Genomic DNA, 21,069 nt, shown 5'->3' with positions numbered 1-21,069 from the left:
GTTATCTGCCAAAATTTTTCAAGCTTGGAATTTGCCTCCTTGAAATAGTAAGCATGGTTGTTTTCTTGCTGAATTCTGGTAATTCCAGTATATGGAGTTTCCACAGGTCTCTTTCAGTTGTCTCATTTGTGTTGGTTCTCAACCATAGTGGCTACTCCCTCATGTAACTGGTTATTTTCGCTGTATGCTGGACATAGTATTTGAAGAATAGTATTTGAAAAGTTACTTGTAAAAATAATTTAAGGCCTAGGATGACATTATCTTCCTCAAATAAGATTTGTTTCTACCAGGCAATTGGGGTCACTGGCAATTAGGGATCACCTTAATCCAATTCAGAGCCTGAGATTTTTCTGACCACAAACTGTGCAAGGGCTTGTTTCCCTGTGGTTCATCCTCTCCTGGGTGCAGCTTATTGAGATCCTAGCCATAAAAGTGGGAATCTCATCAGAACTCAACCTTTGACAAGCCCAGTCTCTGACATTTGTCCCTCTAGACCCAAAAGGCAAAGCTCAGCCTCTCAATCTCCTACAGATGGCAAATGTCACAAAGGTAAAAGTAGCCTCAAGTACCAGGCTTACTCTCTGGATCCCCACTCTCACCTGACACTCAGCCCAGTCATTCTTTACTATCTCATTACCTTTTGAGACTTTTAAAGAATATTGTTTCTATCATCTGTCCGGTTTTTTAGTTGTCTTCAATAGGAAAGCTGGTCTTAATTATCAGGCCTGACATTACCAGAAGTGGTCATATCATTAAAAAAAAAATTCTTACCTCTTTACCCTTCCATTTTTCCTATTTTTTCTTTAGTCCAGTATTGGATATGCTGAGATGAACTTCTCTCTCTGTTTTTTTCTTTCAATTTTGTTATACCTTTATCTTTTTTCTATTTTGTGGAATGTTCCTCAGATGAAACTTTCAACTGTTTAATTTTAAAAATTTGGCTACTAAATTTATAATTTCCAGTTGGGCATGGTGGCTCATGCCTGTAATCCCAGCACTTTGGGAGGCCAAGGCGGGCGGATCACCTGAGGTTGGGAGTTCCAGACCAGCCTGACCAACATGGGAAACCCCGTCTCTACTGAAAATACAGAATTAGCTGGGCATGGTGGCGCATGCTTGTAATCCCAGCTACTCAGGAGGCTAAGGCAGGAGAATTGCTTGAACCCGGGAGGTGGAGGTTGCAGTGAGCCGAGATCGCGCTATTGCACTTTAGCCTGGGCAACAAGAGCAAAACTCCGTCTCAAAAAAAAAAAAAAAATTATAACTTCTAACAGCTCTTTTTTATTCTATTCTATAATTGTTCCTTTTTGGGGGAACTTGCTGTTCTTTTATATGGATATAATATCTTCTTATAGCTCTCTGAGGATACTAAATGGAAGGGCTGGTTTTGAAGTTGTTTTCCCACAGCATATGTCAGTTTTCTCTACATTCTTTCTGGGTTTTTTTTGTTGTTGTTGTTGTTGTTTTTGTTTTTTTTTCCATTGGCTTTCTTCCCTATTCAAGAATGGAGCATTAAAAAGCTTATTAGAAGCTCTGTTGACAAGATTTGTCAACTGTTGGGCTTAGCTTAATGTTAATCAGCATGTACCACCAATTTATTTATTTATTATTATTATTATTTTTTGAGGCAGGGTCTCACTCTGTTGCCTAGTCTGGCACGATCATAGCTCACTGCAGCCTTGATCTCTGGGCTAAAGTGATCCTCCCATCTCAACCAACCTACCCCCAACCCCCCAAAGAAGTAGCTGGGACTACAGGCACATGCCACCACACCTAGCTGATTTTTTTTTACTTTTCAAAGAGATGGAGTCTCACTGTGTTGCCCAGGCTGATCTCCAACTCCTGGCCTCAAGCAATCCTCCCAACTTAGCCTCCCAAAGTGCTGGGATTACAGGTGTCAGCCACCATGCCTGGCCTTAAGGCACTTCTTAGTGCAACTTCAGGTTGGGGTATTGAAGCAGTTGGATTCATGACCCAGTTACTGAACTCTAGTCAATAAGTTGTCAACCACAGGCAGTCAAATATTCCCTTCCATCTCTGCTTGCACACTAGGTACCTCTAGCCTGAGTTTATCTCTTCTTTTAGGGCTTTGCTGAATGTATCAAGAAATAGTCAACACCTTGTGATTTTTGTCAATCTTTTCCCCCATGGTTGTATGTTCACTTGGCATGTGTGGTCTGACTTCCATGGTGTCACAGGTAATGATTTTACCAAATGTGTTGGCATGGATAACAAAGATCACCAACATTCTAGCTTGCTGTGTCCTAACCATGTGCTGCCTGACTGCAAAGCCAGTAGCACATATAATCATGTATCCCTTAATGACAGGAATGTATTCTGAGAACTATGTCATTAGTTAATGTTATTGTTGTATAAACATTGTGAATTGTACTTACACAAACCTCGATGATGTTGCCTACTACATACCTAGGCTGTATAGTATAGCCTATTGCTTCTAGGCTACAAACCCTTACAGCATGTTACTGTATTGAATATTGTAAGCAATTGTAATACAGTGGTATTTGTGTATCTAAACATAGCTAAGCATAGAAATGGTACAGTAAAAATAGAGTACAATCTTACAGAATCATCATCATCTATATGGTCTGTCATTGACCAAAATCAACCAATTTTTTTTTTTGGCAATTTGATTGGCAAAACTTTAACTGTTGATAATATCCAGCTTTGATAAAGGTATAGAGAAAAGGAACCTTCTCTATGCTGTAATTGGAATGTAAATTCGTATAACCCTATAAAGGACAATTGGCATTATTTATAGATAACTAAAATGCTTATGAGTTTTGACTCAGGAACTCTACTCCTGGGAATCTCTCCTGTAGAAATGTGTATATTCCCAAAGGTACTCAAAATAAGTTTGCTATAGTGTTATTTATAATAGCAAAAATTTGGGAAAAGCATAAATGCCTGACAATGGAGAACCAGATACATTATGACATCTACATAATAAAATACTGTGCAACCATTTAAGAAACTGAAGTAGCTTGATGTGTTGTGACCTGGAAAGACAGTAAGTGTTCATAATGTGTTCAGCAAATGGGTAAGTTGCAACACAATATGTCTAGCACAACCCCCTTTCTAGAAAGAAAGAAAAGAAAGTATATGCTGTAAAATTATAGAAAAAAGTCTGGAGATATACGATATAGCTGATAAATATAACACTAGTTATCTCTCAGAAGATAGAATGTATGGGTGCAGGGGTATGTTTAACTTCTCAATTTGTATAAGTATATATAATAGGATTACGGGAAATTTTCACCATCTGCATTCTTCTATGTTTTTCAAATTTTAAAAAATCTAAAAATACTAAAAGTAATTTAAATACTTGAAATGTTCCTATAGCATGAATGTAAAAGCCTTAAAGTAATAGAAATGAACAATTTCAGAGTGTTTTTAAAAAATATTTATATCCCAGATAGTAAACTGACTTTTGAGGTTTAGATATGATTGACTCAAGATAAACTTACCCTATACCAAGAATGCCTTTCTAAGATTTCTGAGACTTTCTAGGGTTCACAGTAGCTTTTATTTTTGAGTTTCTGCTTAAATGTAATTCCAGGCTTGTCCATATCTGACCTGCCAGGGCTGTTCTTATCTGTCTGTTCCATGCTATACCAGATGCAGAACTTGGCCCACTTTCTTTGACCTCTTCCTCCCTTTAAGCATTATGCTAGGCATGTGTATGTGTAGCACACTTTTATGAAGATGTCGGGAGGCAGAAATACCGACAGAAATATTTAGAATACCGCAAAAATGGAATTAAAAGGCCCCCAGTCACTTTACGGCATCTTTCCTTGTCACTAGTCAATATGGTCCTCTGCCATGTTGCTTTCTTTCCTTGTACTAGTACCAGACCTTCGTTTCTCTGCTTTCTGTTGTTGTTGTTGTTGTTGTTATTGTTGGTTTTTTTTTTTTCTGCTCTTTCCCCAGGTGCTGAATTCCTGTGTTTTACTTAGGCAAAGAAGGTTAGGTATCTCTTCTATTTTCTGATGTTTTTAAGGCGTCATTTTTCCCAACCAGAACAATCTATCAAGACATATTCCTCAACAAAGACAATTACCTCCCTGAGAGGAACTCTGGTGCCTGCTCTTAAAAAAATAATTTCCTCTCTTTCACCACGTTATGGTTATAAGTGTAACTGATAAAATAATTAGCACAGTAATTATCTTTATTAACTCTTCCTGTTGTTTTTTTTTTCTAAGTAAAGCCTTATCCTTTGGTCAGTGCAGTTAATAGATGAGTCTTAATTGATGTTGGCTTCCTGCTGTGAAACATAAGAGTTGTGAAATCTTGGCATCATTATGACACCTAATCACATTTTCATTGTATTATGGACAAGAGGAAAATGAGTTATGATTAAGCTAGAACCTCTCTGCTAAAAAAAAAAAAAAAGTTTTTTAATTAAAGTGTAGGCAGAAATACAATTCATGAAGTTGCAAATGATTCTGCTCTGATAGACCTTGGCCTAGCAGTTGGTCTATGAAAACATGGCTATATGTAAGGTCCCATGACATTAAGAGACCTTAACCAAAGTCAATGTGTGAGATTAATATACTGCTCATTAAAAACAGTACAGCATATGGTTAGAAAGAAAGCTTTTGGTGTTAGAAAAACCTGCATTAAAACCTGGATTCTGCTCTTTACTGTGTGACCTTGGACGTGTTTACCTAACTGAGCTTTGGTGTCCTCATCTGCAAAATGAGGAATATGGATTATAATGATATAAATCATAGAACTGGCTTAGTATTATGCTGGGTTACATAGTAAGTAGTCCATACATAGTAGCAATAGAATTTTAGCAATAATTACTATTATTTTTATAACATTTACTTTTTTTTTTTTTTTTTTTTGAGACGGAGTCTCGCTCTGTCGCCCAGGCTGCGGTGCAGTGGTGTGATCTTGGCTCACTACAAGCTCCACCTCCCAGGTTCACGCCATTCTCCTGCCTCAGCCTCCCGAGTAGCTGGGACTACAGGCGCCCGCCACCATGCCCGGCTAATTTTTTGTATATTTAGTAGAGACGGGGTTTCACCACGTTAGCCAGGATGGTCTCGATCTCCTGCTCGCCTCAGCCTCCCAAAGTGCTGGGATTACAGGCATGAGCCACAGCGCCCAGCCAATATTTACTGTTCTTATGTTTATTACCACTGGTTACTTTTCAGATGGCTAGTCTCTATTTATTTATTTATTTGTTTATTTATTGAGCTGGAGTCTCACTCTGTTGCCTAGGCTGGAGTGCAGTGGCGTGATCTCGACTCACTGCAACCTCTGCCTCCTGGGTTCAAGCGATTCTCGTGCTTCAGCCTCCCAAATAGCTGAGACTACAGGCATGAGCCACCACACAACTGATTTTTGTATTTTTAGTAGAGATGGGGTCTTGCCATGTTGGCCAGGTTGGTCTTGAACTCCTGACCTCATTTGATCCACCCACCTTGGCCTCCCAAAGTGCTGGGATTACAGGCATGAGCTACTGCACCCCGCCTTAGTCTCACTTTAAATTCACATACGCTGTCAGTGTTGCAGCAGTCCTATAATATTTTCTAGTCAATATATTCCCCATTCTCCAAAGCCACTCTATTATATCCTGTCCTCTCTGCTCTGTTTCCAACACTCCTCCTCTCTCTTCATTCGTGGCTGTGACCCTGTTTTGTATCTTACTGAGAAAATAGAAGCAGCTAGAATGAAGCTTTCATATCTTCCCACCAACATATTTATCAGTCTACTTCCAATTGTAACCCTACACGCTGCCTTTCCTTCTGTTATAATGGAAAAGGGTCAGTCCTTTCATTTGTATACAGAATCCTGTCCCCTTTGGTGTACTCACAGACTTAGGACCTACTGCTATCCCCCTTACTCTTCAATAATCACATTGTATCTTTATTTTTGCTTTCCCCCTAAGGCAGAGTCTTCCTCTGTCATCCACGCTGGAGTGTAGTGGTGTGAATACAGCTCACTGCAACCTCGACTTCCCGGCTCAAGCAATCCTCCCATCTCAGCCTCCTGAGTAACTGGGACCACAGGCTCATGCCACCATGCCCAGCTAATTTTTAAAATTTTTATAGAGACAGGGTCTTGCCATGTTGCCCAGGTTGTCTTGATTTCCTGGTCTCAAGTGATCCTCCTGCCTTGGCCTCCAAAGTGCTGGGATTATAAGAGTGAGCCACAGTGCCTGGCCACATTTTATCTTTTTTTTTTTTTTTTGAGATGGAGTCTAGCTCTGTTGCCAGGCTGGAGTTCAGTGGCACCATCTCGGCTCACTGCAACCTCCGCCTCCCAGGTCAAGCGATTCTCCTGCCTCAGCCTCTTCCCAAGTACCTGGAATTACAGGCACGCGCTGCCACACCCAGCTAATTTTTGTATTTTTAGTAGAGATGGAGTTTCACCTTGTTGGCCGGGATGGTCTCGATTTCCTCCCAAAGTGCTGGGATTATAGGCATGAGCCACTACGCCCGGCCTAACATTTTATCTTTTATGTTAGATAATTCCCATCAGCATGCAAACATGTCGTCATAGGTTCTATGTTTAAAAAATCCCTTTGGGCCAGGCACAGTGGCTCACGCCTGTAATCCCAGCACTTTGGGAGGTTGAGGCGGGTGGATCACCTGAGGTCAGGAGTTCTTGACCAACCTGGCCAACATGGTGAAACCCCGTCTCTGCTAAAAATACAGAATTAACCAGGCGTGGTGGCATGCGCCTGTAATCCCAGCTACTCGGGAGGCTGAGGCAGGAGAATCAATTGAATCCGGGAGGCGGAGGTTGCACTGAGCCAAGAATACGCCACTGCACTTCAGCCTGGGTGACAAGAGTGAAGCTCCATCTCAAAAAAAAAAAAAAAAAAAAAAAAATCCCTTTGACCTTTCCTTCATACCTCCATGTAGCTATTCCTCTACTTTTTCTGCTTTCCTTAGAGCAAAGCTCCTTGGAAGCATATCCTTACTTCAACTACTCCAAGCAGATTTTTCTTTCTTCTGCTCAACTGAAACTTCATTTGTCAAGGTTTCCAATGACTGCCATGTTGCCAAATCCAGTAGCCAATTATCAGTCCGTATTTTACTTCATTCACCTCAGCAGCATTTGAACAGATTATTTCAACCTTCCTGAAATGCTTTCTTCTGGCTTGTGGAACATCTCCCTTTCCTAGTTTTCACTGGCCAACTCTGTAGTTTCTTTTACTGAATACTCTTCAACTTTCCTAATTTCTAAATATTGATGAACCCCAGAGCTCAATTATTTCTCTCTCTCTATTCAATTCCTAGGTAATCTTAACCAGTCTCATGCTTTTATTATCACCTTTGTAGTGGTGTCTCCGAAATCTGTATCTTAAGTCTCAATCTTCTCTGAACCTCACTTGTATACACTACTGCCTACGCTACGTCTTTGGATGTCCAGTAAGTGTCCCAAGCTTAATATATTCTACCTTTTCCCCAATTTTACTTATTTACTTATAAATAAATAGTATTGGCCAGGCGTGGTGGCTCACACCTGTAATCCCAGCACTTTAGGAGGCCAAGGTGGGCAGGTCACTTGGGCTTAAGCGAGACTAGCCTGGCCAACATGGTGAAACCATGTCTCTACAAAAAACATGCTTGGTGGCAGGTGCTTGTGGTCCCAGCTACTCGGAAGGCTGAGGTGGGAGAATTGCTTGAGCCCGGGAGGCAGAGGTTGTAGTGAGCTGTGACTGTGCCACTGCACTCCAGCCTGGGCAACAGAGCAAGACCTTGTCTCAGATGAATGAATGAATGAATGAATGAATGGTACTTCTAGTCATCTGGTCAGCCACAACTCTTGGAGTCTCCCTTGACTCCCTTCTCTCACATGTCCAGTCCATCAGCAAATCTTATCAGCTCACTGTCGATGCAGATCCAGAATCTGACCATTTCTCACCTCCTTTATTTGGTGTCGCCATGGTCCAAGCTACTACTTTCTCTTGCCTAGATGACTGCAGTAGCTTCTTAAGGTTTTTCAGCTTCTGCTCTTGGCCCCTACAGTCTTTCTGCCAGAGTGATCTCTTAAATCAGTAATTATTTTCCCATCTAAATTTATTTAATAGTTTTCTATATATATATGTAGAAGAAAATCTGAGAATCCTTACTGTGGTCTTCAAGATGCTGAATGATTTGGCTCCTGGCAACTGTTCTGGCTTCATCCCCTACCACCTTCTATCTCCCTCATCTAGTCCAGCCCCAGCAGTTTCTTCACTATTGTTTGAGCATACCAAGAATGCTCCAGCCTTTACACTTGCTATTATCTCTGCCTGAAATGTTTTTCACCCAGATTTTCACGTGGTGTGTTCCTTCATTTCATTCAGTCCTCTGCTCAGATGCCAGATCATCACAGAAATCTTCCTGACCATGCCATCTGAAATGGCACCCTGTTCCCCATGTCCTGCCCTCCTTCAGTCTTTATTCTTCTTTGTTTTTCTTCTGCAGTGCCTATTACTACTTGCTATTTTTCTATAATTCCCACCCCCACTCTTTCTAGAAGGTTAGTTCTCTGTGGTTGTTTTACCCATTGTTGTATCCCCAGGACCTGAATATTACCTGTGGCACTCCTTGTTGGATAAATAAATGAATGAGTTGCTTTTTTTCTCCATATACATTCTTATCTTACTAATGTACTTTTTAAAAATTTATGGAAAAATGCAGTCTTTTAAAAAATTGTGATAAATGCTCATAAAATTTACCATCTTAACCATTTGAAAATGTACAGTTCAGTTAATGCCACTGCTACCATCACCACCATTTCTCTCCAGAACTCTTTTCATCTTGCAAAACTGAAACTCTATACCCATTAAACAGTAAGTCTCCATTTCCACTGTCCCCTGAATGCTGGTAGCCACCATTCTACTTTCTGTGTCTGTGTCTGTGTCTACATTTTGTCTCTATGAGCAGTCTTTTAGTTAACCACTAAGAGGTAAGGTTTGAATATTTGGGGAGTCAAACCACCCTCAGGTTTCTTTTAGCAAGTACTTACTGAATGCCTGCCTTGGGCTTGGTACTGTGCTAGGTCCAATAGGGTTACACAAGTGGTGTCCTCTTCAGGTCTCTTCTGCTGGAAACAAGAATTGTGTATGTTTTACAAAAGACACCATTCCATATCTCATTACCATGCTCTGATACTGAAAACTAAGATATGTTTTGGTATGTGTATTAGTCAGGGTCTTACAGAGAGATAGAACCAATAGGATATATATGGTCATGCACAGCATAATGACATTCAGTCAATGACAGACCATATATATGGAACAGTGGTCCCGTAAGATTGTAAATAATGACATTCAGTCAATGACAGACCATATATATGGAACAGTGGTCCCGTAAGATTGTAACACTGTAGTTTTATGGTACCTTTTCTATGTTTAGATACATAAATACTTACTATTGTGTTATAATTGCCTACAGTGTTCAGCATAGTAACTTGCTGTACTGGTTTGTATCCTAAGAGAAATAGGCTATACCATATAGCCTTGGTATGTGTATTAGTCCGATTTCACACTGCTGATAAAGACATACCCGAGACTGGGCAATTTACAAAAGAAAGAGGTTTAATAGACTTACAGTTCCATGTGTCTGGGAGGCCTCACAATCATGGTGGAAGGTGAAAGGCATGTTTCACATGGCAACAGACAAGAAAAGAGAGCTTCTGCAGGGAAACTCCCCCTTATAAAGCCATCAGGTCTCATGAGACTATTCACTATCATCAGAACAGCACGGGAAAACCTGCCCCCATGATTCAGTTACCTCCTACCAGGTCTCTCCCACAACATGTGGGAATTCAAGATGGGATTTGGGTTGGGGACAGCCAAACTATGTCAGTATGTAGTAGGCTATACCATCTAGGTTTGTGTAAATATACAATGTGATATTTGTGCGGGGACAAAATCACCTGATGACACATTTTTCAGAACATATCCCCATTGTTAAGTGACTCCTGACTGTATATAGACATATAAGAGGGGATTTATTAGGGAAATTGGCATATACTGTTATGGAGGCTGAGAAGTCCCACACAAGCTGTCTGTAAGCTGGAGACCCTGGCAGTGTAGCTCAGTCCAAGTGTAAAGGCCGCAGAACCAGGGAAGCCAATGGTGTAACTTGTCCAAGACTAGAGCCTAAGAGCCAAGGGGGCTTGTGGTGTAAGTCCCAGAGTACAAAGGCTGGGGAGTCTAGAGTTTTGATGTGCAAGGACAGGAGAGGAAGAGTGTACCCCAGCTGCCGACACACTTGCCTTTTCTCCATTTTTGTTCTCTCTGGGCCCCTGGCTGACTGGATGGTGCCTACCCATATTGAGAGCAGATCTTCCCCACCTAGTCCACTCAGACTCACATGCTAATCTTCTCTAGAAACACAGAGACATATCCAAAGATAATGCTTTACCAGGCCAGGTACAGTGGCTCACACCTGTAATCCTAGTACTTTGGGAGGCTGAGGTGGGTAGATAATCTGAGGTCAGGAGTTCAAGACTAGCCTGGCCAACATGGCAAAACCCCATCTACTAAAAATACAAAAATGAGCCGGGTGTGGTGGTGGGTGCCTGTAATCCCAGCTACTTGGGAGGCTGAGGCAGGAGAATTGCTTGAACCTGGGAGGCAGAGGTTGCAGTGAGCCGAGATTGCGCCACTGTGCTCCAGCCTGGGAGACAGAATGAGTGAGACTCCATCTGAAAAAACAAAGCAAAACAAAACAAAAACAGTAAAAAAAACAAAGATAATGCTCTACCAGATTTCTAGGTATTTCTTAATCCAATGAGGTTGACAAAGTCAACCATAACTATGAATTTTGTATTTATAGCCATTTCCTGCTTTCCCCTTCTTTTTGTCTGGTCATTTCAAATTGACAGGAAAATATACCTTTTTTTTTTAAGGTAAAATTAACATAGAATTAAACATTTAATTTTTTTTTTTTTTTTTTGACGGAGTCTTGCTTTGTTGCCCAGGCTGGAGTGCAGTGGTGTGATCTCGGCTCACTGCAACCTCCACCTCCTGGGCTCAAGTGATTCTCCTGCCTCAGCCTCCCAAGCAGCTGGGATTACAGGCGCCCGCCACCATGCCCGGCTGATTTTGTATTTTTAGTAGAGATCAGGTTTCACCATGTTGGCCAGGCTGGTCTCAAACTCCTGACCTCAGGTGATCCATCCACTTCGGCCTCCCCAAAGTGTTGGGATTACAGGTGTGAGCCACCACACCTGGCCAAACATTTAATTTTTTAGTTTTTATTTTTTTAGACAGGGTCTTGCTCTGTCCCCCAAGCTGGGGTGCAGTGGTGTGATCTTGGCTCACTGCAACCTCTGCCTGCTGGGCTCAAGCAATCCTCCTGCCTCAGCCTCCTGAGACTACAGGCATGGGCCACCATGCCTCGCTATAAGTTAAACATTTTAAAGTGTACGATTAAGTGGCATATAGTACATTCATAATGATATACAACCTCCACCTCTATTTAGTTCCAAAACATTTTCAGCACCCCAAAAGAAAAACCCATAACCATTAAACAGTTGTTCCATATTCCCACCTTTCCCCAGCCCCTGGCAACTACCAATCTGTTTTCTGTCTCTATGGATTTACTTATTCTGAATGTTTTATATAAATGAAATAATGCAATATGTGTGTGACATTTGTGTCTAACTTATTTTACTAAGCATAATGTTTTCTAAGGTTCATCCACATTGTAGCATGTAAATCAGTACTTCATTTCTTATTATGGCTGAATAATGTTATGTTATATATATATACCACAATTTGTTTATCCATTTATTAACTGATGGGCATTTGGGCTTTTTCTATGTTTCGCCTATTGTGAATAGTGCTATGAACATGCATATACGAGTATTTGTTTTAGTAACTGTTTTTGGTTCTTCGGGGTCTATACCTAGAAGTGGAATTGCCAGGTCATATGGTAATTCCATGTTTAACTTTTTGAGGAACTGTTAAACTATTTTCCATAATGGCTGAACTGTTTTACACTTCTGCCAGCAATGCACAAGGGTTCCAGTTTCTCTATATCCTCGCTAACACTTGGTATTTTCCTTTTTAAAAAATTATTATTAGAGCCATCCTTGTGTTGTGAGGTGTACTTCGTTGTGGTTTTTTATTTTTTTCTGAGACAGAGTCTCACTCTGTTGCCCAGGCTGGAGTACAGGTGGCGTGATCTCGGCTCACTGCAAGCTCCGCCTCCCGGGTTCATGCCATTCTCCTGCCTCAGCTTTCCGAGTAGCTGGGACTACAGGCGCCCGCCACCACACCTGGCTAATTTTTTGTACTTTTAGTAGAGGCAGGGTTTCACTGTGTTAGCCAGGATGGTCTCGATCTCCTGACCTCGTGATCTGCCCACCTCGGCCTCCCAAAGTGTTGGGATTACAGACGTGAGCCACCGTGCCTGGCCTTCATTGTGGTTTTGATTTGCATTCCCCTAATGACTAATCCTTTCATGACCTCGTTTGCCATTTTTATATCTTCTTTGGAGAAAATATGTTGTTTTGAGAACTATAATAACAATATTCAACTTGATGAAATCTTTTTCCTGTTTTCCTTAAATTTATCTTGATTGTACCCATAGCGTGTGCTATTAGAAGAGGAGTTAGTAAACTAAGCCCTGCGGATCAAATCTGGTTTGCTGACAGTTTTTATATGGCCTACATGCTAAGCATGGTTTTTACATTTTTTAATTGTTGGAGGAAAAAATCAAAAGAATATTTCATGATACATGAAAATTATGTGAAATTCAGATTTCAATGTCCATAAAGTTTTATTGGAACATACAGTCACAGCCGTGCATTTATGTGTTGTCTTTGACTGCTGTCGTGCTACAATAGCAGAATTGAGCAATTGCCATAGGGCCCATATGGGCCATAAAGCCTAAAATATTTATTATCTGACTCTTTACAGGAAAAACTTTGCCAACCTTGTATTAGATGTTCTTGTTCCTTGTTCTTAGCTTCTGATATTTTTGCAGCCCTGATCATTGATGGGCAGAGAAGCCCTTAGGAGAGTGAGGAGGCAGCCCTTGTGGGGAGAGCTCAAAATGGAATAGCATTCAGTTTAGTTCTCATAGATGACCAAATGTTTTTTATCTTGATAGATACTAAATTTCAAGTTAAAATATTAATGATAGGAACCAAATAAAAAATTTCTAAAATATCATTTAAATTTCATCTGTCATTATCATTAAGAGTATCTCTCATCAATAATGTTCCAACTCTTAAAATACATTATTTATGATGAATATAAGAGAATCTCATGAAATCCTCCTCTAAAGACTCCTTTGGCCCCCAAATTCTGAAATGCTATAATTCTAACATTAACTGTTGGAATATCGTTATGTTGCTCAATATCACATTGAACAGGAGCATCTTATATTGCAGAACTTATCAGTGCCCTTCCATAACTAAATTATAAAAATTTAAAAACTAAATTAAAATTTTCTTTAACCTGTGTAAGAAAGGACATCTTCTCACACTTGAAGCTTTATTTGACATTTTTATTTTTATTTTGTTTTATTTTGAGATAGTGTCTCTGTTGCTTAGTCTGAGTGCAGTGGTGTGATCAGCTCACTGCAGCCTTGACCTCCTGGGCTCAAGCTATCCTCCTGCCTCAGCCTCCTGAGTAGCTGGGACTATAGCCACATGCCACCACACTCAGCTAATTTATTTTTGTATTTATTTTTATTTTTTTATAGAGACAGGGTTTCACCATGTTGCCTAGGCTGGTCTCAAACTTCTGGATGCAAGCGATCTACCCTCCTCAGCCTCCCAAAGTGCTAGGACTCTAGGTGTGAGCCACCGCACCTGGCCAACATTTTTTTTTCATAAGAGACTTCGAATTGATTAGGTGTCCAAATTGTAGTGATTTCAGTGATGTGTATTTTGTTAGGGAGGAGGTTATTCATTACAGCCACTGGCATGCTTTGTGTAGCTCTTTTGAGTACATGCTGACTTAAGGAAATACCTTTTAAATAAAAAATACCAAGAGGTAAAGAATATTAGACTGAACCATGCTCTTCTGATTTCTGCAATGGTATTACCCTAAACCAAATGTACCCAAATATTAATCTCATTGTGGGAACTACACTCTGATAGGATGTTTAGTTTTACAGTCAAAGGAAACTGAATGTTTAAGAGCAAAGTTCAATTCATTCCTGAAGAAAATACTTCCCATTTTATAGCTATTGGATTATGGATGAGATTTTATTAAGGTAATAGCCCCAAAACCCTAGAGGATGCTCTTGGTAGGAATGATCATTCCCAAACAAGTAGATGCAATGCTCTTGTCTCTTGGGGCCTTTCACCTCTCAAGCCTGTGATTCCCAAATACTTATCTTCTCTGATGAATATGCAAGTTTATCTTTTGAGTGAAGGCATATAAACCTCTAGCAACACCAAGCTAGTCTATGTCTTTTTGTATTTTTATTGATTTCTGTACTCCTTAGCTCCTTGATTGGCAACTTTGTTAATGAAGGAAGCTTGCTTTAATAAAATTATGTTTAGATGCTTGTTATTAGAAGCTGTGTGCCAAATGCTACTTTAAAGCCCAATTATTAAAATTCAGTGGGTTTGTTACTACTGTTCTTCAGTCTGCCTCCCCATTTGAGATCTGTAGTTGCTTTAACAGTCATTTCCTTTGTCCTTATCAATAATTACTACTCTGCTTTCAAAGTAGGGTTACAACTGGGTCTATTCATATTCCAAAATCTTATTTTAGTATTTTCTACCACCATATGGCCTATCCTTTATGGAGCTGGTATGTCTCTATAGGTTTAGAAAATGATCATAGTTAGGTGTTATTCTTTTTGGTCAGCTTTCAAAAATCCTGATGCCTAGGTTGCATTCCACACCAATTAAATTAAATTAGAATGTCTGAGGGTGGGAGGGGCCCCAAGCATCAGTAATTTTTAAAAAGTCCCAGGTGATTCCAATATGCAGCAAGGTTTGGAAACCATTGGCTTTACTTATTAGCCAAATGGCTTAGAGGCTCTTCGTCCTAGTTATCTACTAACTACTCAGGATTAATTACATGACCTTAACACAATGCATTTAGCTACTTGAAAAAGAGATGTTATGTAAATGTATTACTGTTATCATTATTATAATTATTACTTAAACTTCAGAGAAGCCATTTTATGGTAAAATGTGCATAACATAAAAGTTACCATTTTAACCTGTTTTTTTTTTTTTTTTTTTTTTTTTTTTGAGATAGAGGTCTTACTATGTTGCCCAGGCTGGAGTGCAGTGGCTATTCACAGATGCAATCATAGCACACTGCAGCCTCAAGTAATTCTCCTGCTTCAGCCTCCCAGGTAGCTAGGACTACAGGTGTGCATCACCATACCTGGCGCATTGTAATTTTTTTTTTTTTTTTTTGAGGTGGAGTTTCACTCTTGTTTCCCAGGCTGGAGTGCAATGATGCAATCTTGGCTCACTGCAACTTCCGCCTCCCAGATGCAAGCGATTTTCCGATTCTCCTGCCTCAGCCTCCCGAGTAGCTGGGATTACAGGCATGTGCCACCACGCCCAGCTGATTTTGTATTTTTAGTAGAGATGGGGTTTCACCATGTTGGTCAGGCTGGTCTCGAACTCCTGACCTTGGCTGAGCTGCCCGCCTCAGCCTCCCAAAATGCTGGGATTACAGGCGTGAGCCACCGCACCCGGCCTCATTGTAACCATTTTTAAGTATACAGTTCAGTGGCATGAAATACACTCACATTTGTATTTCATGTGAATACAACCATCACTACCATTCATCTACAGAACTCCTTTCCTCTTCCCAAATGGAAACTCCGTACCTATTAAACAACAGCCCTTGGCACCTACCATTCTATTTTTTGTCTCTGAATTTGACTATTCCAGCTACCTCATATAAATGGAATCATATAGTATTTGTCTTTTGTCTTTTTGTGATTAGTTTATTTCATTTATCCTAATGCCTATTGTTGTAGCATGTGCCAGAATTTCCTCCATTTTGTTTGTTTGTTTGTTTTTTTGAGACAGGGTTTTGCTCTGTCACCCACACTGGAGTGCAGTGGTGCCATCATAGCTCACTGAAGCCTTGAATTCCTGGGCTCAAGCAATCCTTCTGCCTCAGCCTTCTGAGTAGCTGGGGCTACAGGCATGTGCCACCACTCCTGGCTTTCTTCCTCCTTTTTTTTTTTTTTTTGAGACGGAGTCTCGCTCTGTTGCCCAGGCCGGAGTGCAGTGGCTCCATTTCGGCTCACTGCAACCTCCATCTCCCGGGTTCAAACAATTCTCCTGCCTCAGCCTCCCTGGTGGCTGGGACTACAGGCGCCTGCCACCATGCCCGACTAATTTTTTGTATTTTTAGTAGAGATGGGGTTTCACCGTATTAGCCAGGATGGTCTTGATCTCCTGACCTTGTGATCTGCCTGCCTCGGCCTCCCAAACTGCTAGGATTACAGGCATGAGTCACCACTCCTGGTCCTGCTTTATTCCTTTTTAAGGCTAAATAACATTCCGTTATATGTGTATACCACATTTTGTTTATCCATTCATCTGTTGATGGATACTAGGATTTCTTCTCCCTTTTGCCTATTGTGAATAATACTGCTGATTATACTGCTGTGATCATGGGTGTATGAGAAACTCATTTTAAGTGATAAACTGATAAACTCTCCTTCCACAAAATACTTATGTGGATAAATTACTTGTTCTATATGGCTAGGTTGTAGTTCACCAGATGAGTAAGCACCTACCCCTGGTGACTAGTCTGTCTTTTACAAAATATGGCAAAAATTAGGTACTATTTCAAATGCTTTCTAGATTTTCTACCAAGTGGTAGTAGAATTCCGTTTTATTTGAATCAGCTATCCTGCTCGGGCTGTGGATGAATCCTGTAGAGGCTGTGTTCCAAAAATGTAGCAACAAAAGTCTTTGTATGTTGAGAATGAAATAAAGGGTTTGTGCTGTATACTTTAACTCACAAATGCTAAAGCAAAGTTGTAAACTTCAAAACCAACCTAAAAATGCTCCCTGGGCTGGGCGCAGTGGCTCATGCCTGTAATCCTATCACTTTGGGAGGCCGAGGCGGGCAGATCACGAGGTCAGGAGTTTGAGACCAGTCTGGCCAACATAGTGAAACCCCATCTCTACTAAAGATATAAAAAATTAGCCAGGTATGGTGGTGTGCGCCTGTAATCCCAGCTACTTGGGAGGCTGAGGCAGGAGAATCGCATGAACCCGGGAGGCGGAGGTTGCTATGAGCTGAGATTGCACTCCAGCGCGGGTGACAGTGTGAGACTCTGTCTCAAAAAAAAAAAAAAAAAAAAAAAGCTCCCGGTCATGTTGCTCTAGAAGTTGTAAGCACATTAGCTTGAAGCTAGAAGCCACTTTAAGATCCTTTTATTGCTGCCTGTGTTCCTCTGATAGACGTTTTAGCTCAACTTCTACACATGGTCTTAGCTTTTTTGTATTACAGAACCTAGTACCTAATTTGCATTTTTACTTCTTTCATTCTTAATGAACCACTGTGTGAGGACATGCTTTCTTTTTTATGGACAGTTCAGCTAGGTGTTTTTACAAGAATTCAGCTGTGTTAGTCAATAAGTGGGAATTTTATAGAGTCAATCAACTTTGGAAAAATGGTGATTACTTATTTTAACATTGTTTTTTCTGAAGGCATTGCCTTTTCATGTTCCCACAACCCACCCACCTACTCTTACAGCATGAAGGAAATGAATTTTTATTTGTATGTGTATATTCACTTTGATCCCTTTGACACTTTTCCTTACTTTTTCACTTACAATAAAAGGCAATTGAAGGCCAGACACTGTGGCTCACGCCTGTCATCCCAGCACTTTGGGAGGCCAAGGTGTGTGGATCACTTGAGGTTAGGAGTTCGAGACCAGCCTGGCCAACATGCTGAAACCCCGTCTCCACTAAAAATATAAAAATTAGCCATGCGTGGTGGTGCATGCCTGTAATCCTAGCTACTTGGGAGGCTGAGGCAGGATAATCACTTGAACCCAGGAGGCAGAGGTTGCAGCGAGCCGAGATTGTGCCACCGTACTCCAGCCTGGACGATAAGAGCAAAACTCCGTCTCAAAAAAAAAAAAAAAAAAAGGCAACTGAGGTGAAAAGAGTCTTGGCCATACTACTGAAAAGGAGGGACACTAAAATTTGTTGGTCTCTTTGGGTTACAACTGGGCTGCATCAGTGTGCTTTAGAGTTACAGGAATATCCCGAAATTGAGAATCTGATGGGACTATACAATTTTAGAGCCAGTTCTACAGGTGAGACATAGACAACTTGTTCTGCTTGTCTGAAAACTTGTCTATAGAACTCTACAGAGAGGCTAAGAGGGAGTAAACTATCCTTTCTTTCTAGATCTTCATCTGCTGGTGGACGTGGCCTGCAAGCAGGAGCGCTTTCCAAAGGAGGAAGAATTAAAAGAGTGAGGAATGGATGACAAATGTGACATTGTGCACTAGCTGTAGCTGGAGGCAGACTAGCCTTGCACATGACAAACTGTTGGGATTTTTTCAGTTCTGTTAAGGAAAAAAAAGTATTTTTTGTTTCGTTAATTGAGAATTTTGTTAATTGAGAATTGGGAATTTGAATGTACTACAGTGGTTCAGTTCAGATTATCTGCCTTGACAAACTACTGAACATCTAGCAGCCACGTTTTTTGGCTGCCCAGATCCCTTTTAAATGAAAAGTTCTGACCTTCTGTTATAGTCAAGGAGCATCTAAAAACTGCTCCATCTATGGTACTAAGAATAATCTGTGTGTGTGCTGATTTGTTGTCTTGCCACTCAAACTGTAGTCACCACAACTTTAGTGGGGAATTCAGTCTCTCTGATTCAAGTCACAGTGTGATCCTTTTAGAGGAGATCGTGTGAGAAACAAAGGCATGTGAGGTCACCAGCATCACAGGTCTAAATGCATCAGGAATTCCAGGGAAGAAACTCTGGAGAAGAGCTAATTTTCTAAGTGATTAACCAGGAAATTCTTTTACTTCCTAACCCAGCATTCTGTTTTAAGAGCAAGGCATCCAGACTTGGACCATCTATCACACTTAACAGCCCCTGATTCTTTTATATTAATGGAAGCATTCTTCTATTTTCATATCTTTCTTTAATTTTAATGATACATTATCATAAATGGTAAAAAGATTTTATTAATATATCACTTATTTAAATGTCTTTAAAGAAAGTATTTAACTTGTTTAATATAATTGTATTTATAAATGCTGATAGATTTAAAGGTTTTAAAGTTTTATATTTTTATTATTGCAGGATAGAAGGATAAAGGATGCATGTGTAGTATTTTTATTTTGAAGGGAAAATGTACAATGTGTGAACAAAAACATTAAGAGATTTAATATACTATTTTCTTATTTTAGATTTTTACATTCAATAAGTATAAATTCTCATCTATATAAGGTATTGTGTGCAAATTTGGGAAAAAACTGATTAGCAGCCATTTAGCAGAAGCTATGCCTCTGATTTTTAAAGAATGGTTTCAATCTGGTTTAAGCTTCTGAGAGAATTTTGGATAATGGGATAGATGGTAACATTTTTTTCTTATCCCTGTTATAGGATTCTAGATTTGTGCAGTAGGACTGTGGGACTGTGTTTTAGGAGAGAAGGATATCTTGGATGTCCAGTTTCTGTGGTTAATCCCTTACTTGCTTATCCAGTGACAGCAAGAAACTTTCTGATTTAAAGTCTTTCAATTGACCAAAACTTTCTTATTGGATTCCGTTTCAGTTCTCCTATTAAGCACTGCAGAAACGAAAGGAAAGCCTAGGAATATGAAACTAATTAAAAAGGCACTTGGTGATATGACATAGTATTATGCTAGCCGTTGTGGATGTAACAGTTCATTTCTTATACTGCATTGTGCCTTCCCAGTGATGTCAAACCCTAGAAATATTACAGAGATCTACTTTTCTGGAAAAGGGTGAGCTCTGTATTGATCTGCAGTGACTCTGTTTAGATATTAAAGTAGGTTCTGAAAAGCGACCTGTGTGGTCCCTCTGATTAGACTAGTTAATGTCTATGTGATGGGCATTTATTTATCTTTATTAGCAAGGTTTAAAAGAGCAAATTATCAAGACACCTGTATCTTTTGGCCAGACTATATAATATTTTGTCAGAGTATGTGAAGAGGAGACCCAATTTCCAAATGAAGGAACTTTGCTTTTTCTCTGTCATGTTGAAGAGCTAATATACTGTGTAGATTTTCCCCTAAATATGGCTTTCTTAGCTTTATAGATGTTGAGATAATATCTTTTGAGGAACACATGTCAAGCAGGAACCTTGGCATAGATTTGGTTTCAGTTGTTTTAAGGCTTAATTAATGAAATGCCTTAATCAGCTTTCCAAACATTTTTATATATGAATACAGCAGACCAAGGAGCTGGATCTCCTGCTATCCTTACACGCCTTGTATCTATCAACTAAAGCTGTCATTAATGACTTGGGCAAAATGGCAAGAGGTATAATAAAGTCTTCCTGTGAATTAGCCAGTAGGGTCTGACACAACTAGTCAACTAACAAGGTTCCTGACTAGTACCTCAGTATTTCAGCACCTTAAGCACTGATAAATTTCAATCAGTCAACAATAAAATGAGTGTTCCAACTAGACTTGTTGTCTTGCTTGTTCTTACTGTTTGTCGATTAATAGAAAATTCAATAATTATGACAGTTAATAGTATAATTCAAATGAGATTTACTTTATTTTTCAAATAATCTGAATTTTAAAAGTTTTTTTTTCATTTGTACTTGAATAGCAATGGAATTTTTTAAATGCCATTAGGGATAAGGACAATTCTTAGACATGTTTTACAGAAACCTACATTTTTGGAAAAGGATGAATGATCTTTGATAAATTTAATCTATCCAGAGGTGAAAGTAGATCCTGAAGGATGATCTGTCTCATGTATAAGACTAGCTAGTAGATGTCATTGAGACTTAGGCATTTCATTACAATAGTGATGGCATCTTTATGACATCTCTAGGAAAATGTAGTAGTATATCAACCCTAGAGGGTAACTCCAAAACTTTGAAGCTGAAGAATAATTGCTCTTGCAATTCTGGTGATCTA

General features: G+C 39.9%; 1 protein-coding gene across 2 annotated transcripts in view; it reads left to right on the top strand.

Annotated features, from left to right (window-relative positions):
• HSF5 (heat shock transcription factor 5) overlaps positions 1-20,609 on the top strand; it is a 67,772-nt gene extending 47,163 nt beyond the window's left edge. For both annotated transcript variants that reach the window (XM_511908.8, XM_016932654.3), the window contains exon 6: positions 18,346-20,609. In XM_511908.8, the coding sequence (XP_511908.2) occupies positions 18,346-18,416 (71 nt within the window). In that variant the 3' untranslated portion in view covers positions 18,417-20,609. The remainder of the gene's footprint in view (positions 1-18,345) is intronic.
• The last annotated feature ends 460 nt before the right edge of the window (positions 20,610-21,069 follow it).

The sequence above is a fragment of the Pan troglodytes genome, chromosome 19 (genome assembly GCF_028858775.2).
Source record: "Pan troglodytes isolate AG18354 chromosome 19, NHGRI_mPanTro3-v2.0_pri, whole genome shotgun sequence".
Classification (NCBI taxonomy): domain Eukaryota; kingdom Metazoa; phylum Chordata; class Mammalia; order Primates; family Hominidae; genus Pan; species Pan troglodytes.
Note: the sequence above shows the minus strand (reverse complement) of the source record. Positions and strands in the feature narration are given on the sequence as shown.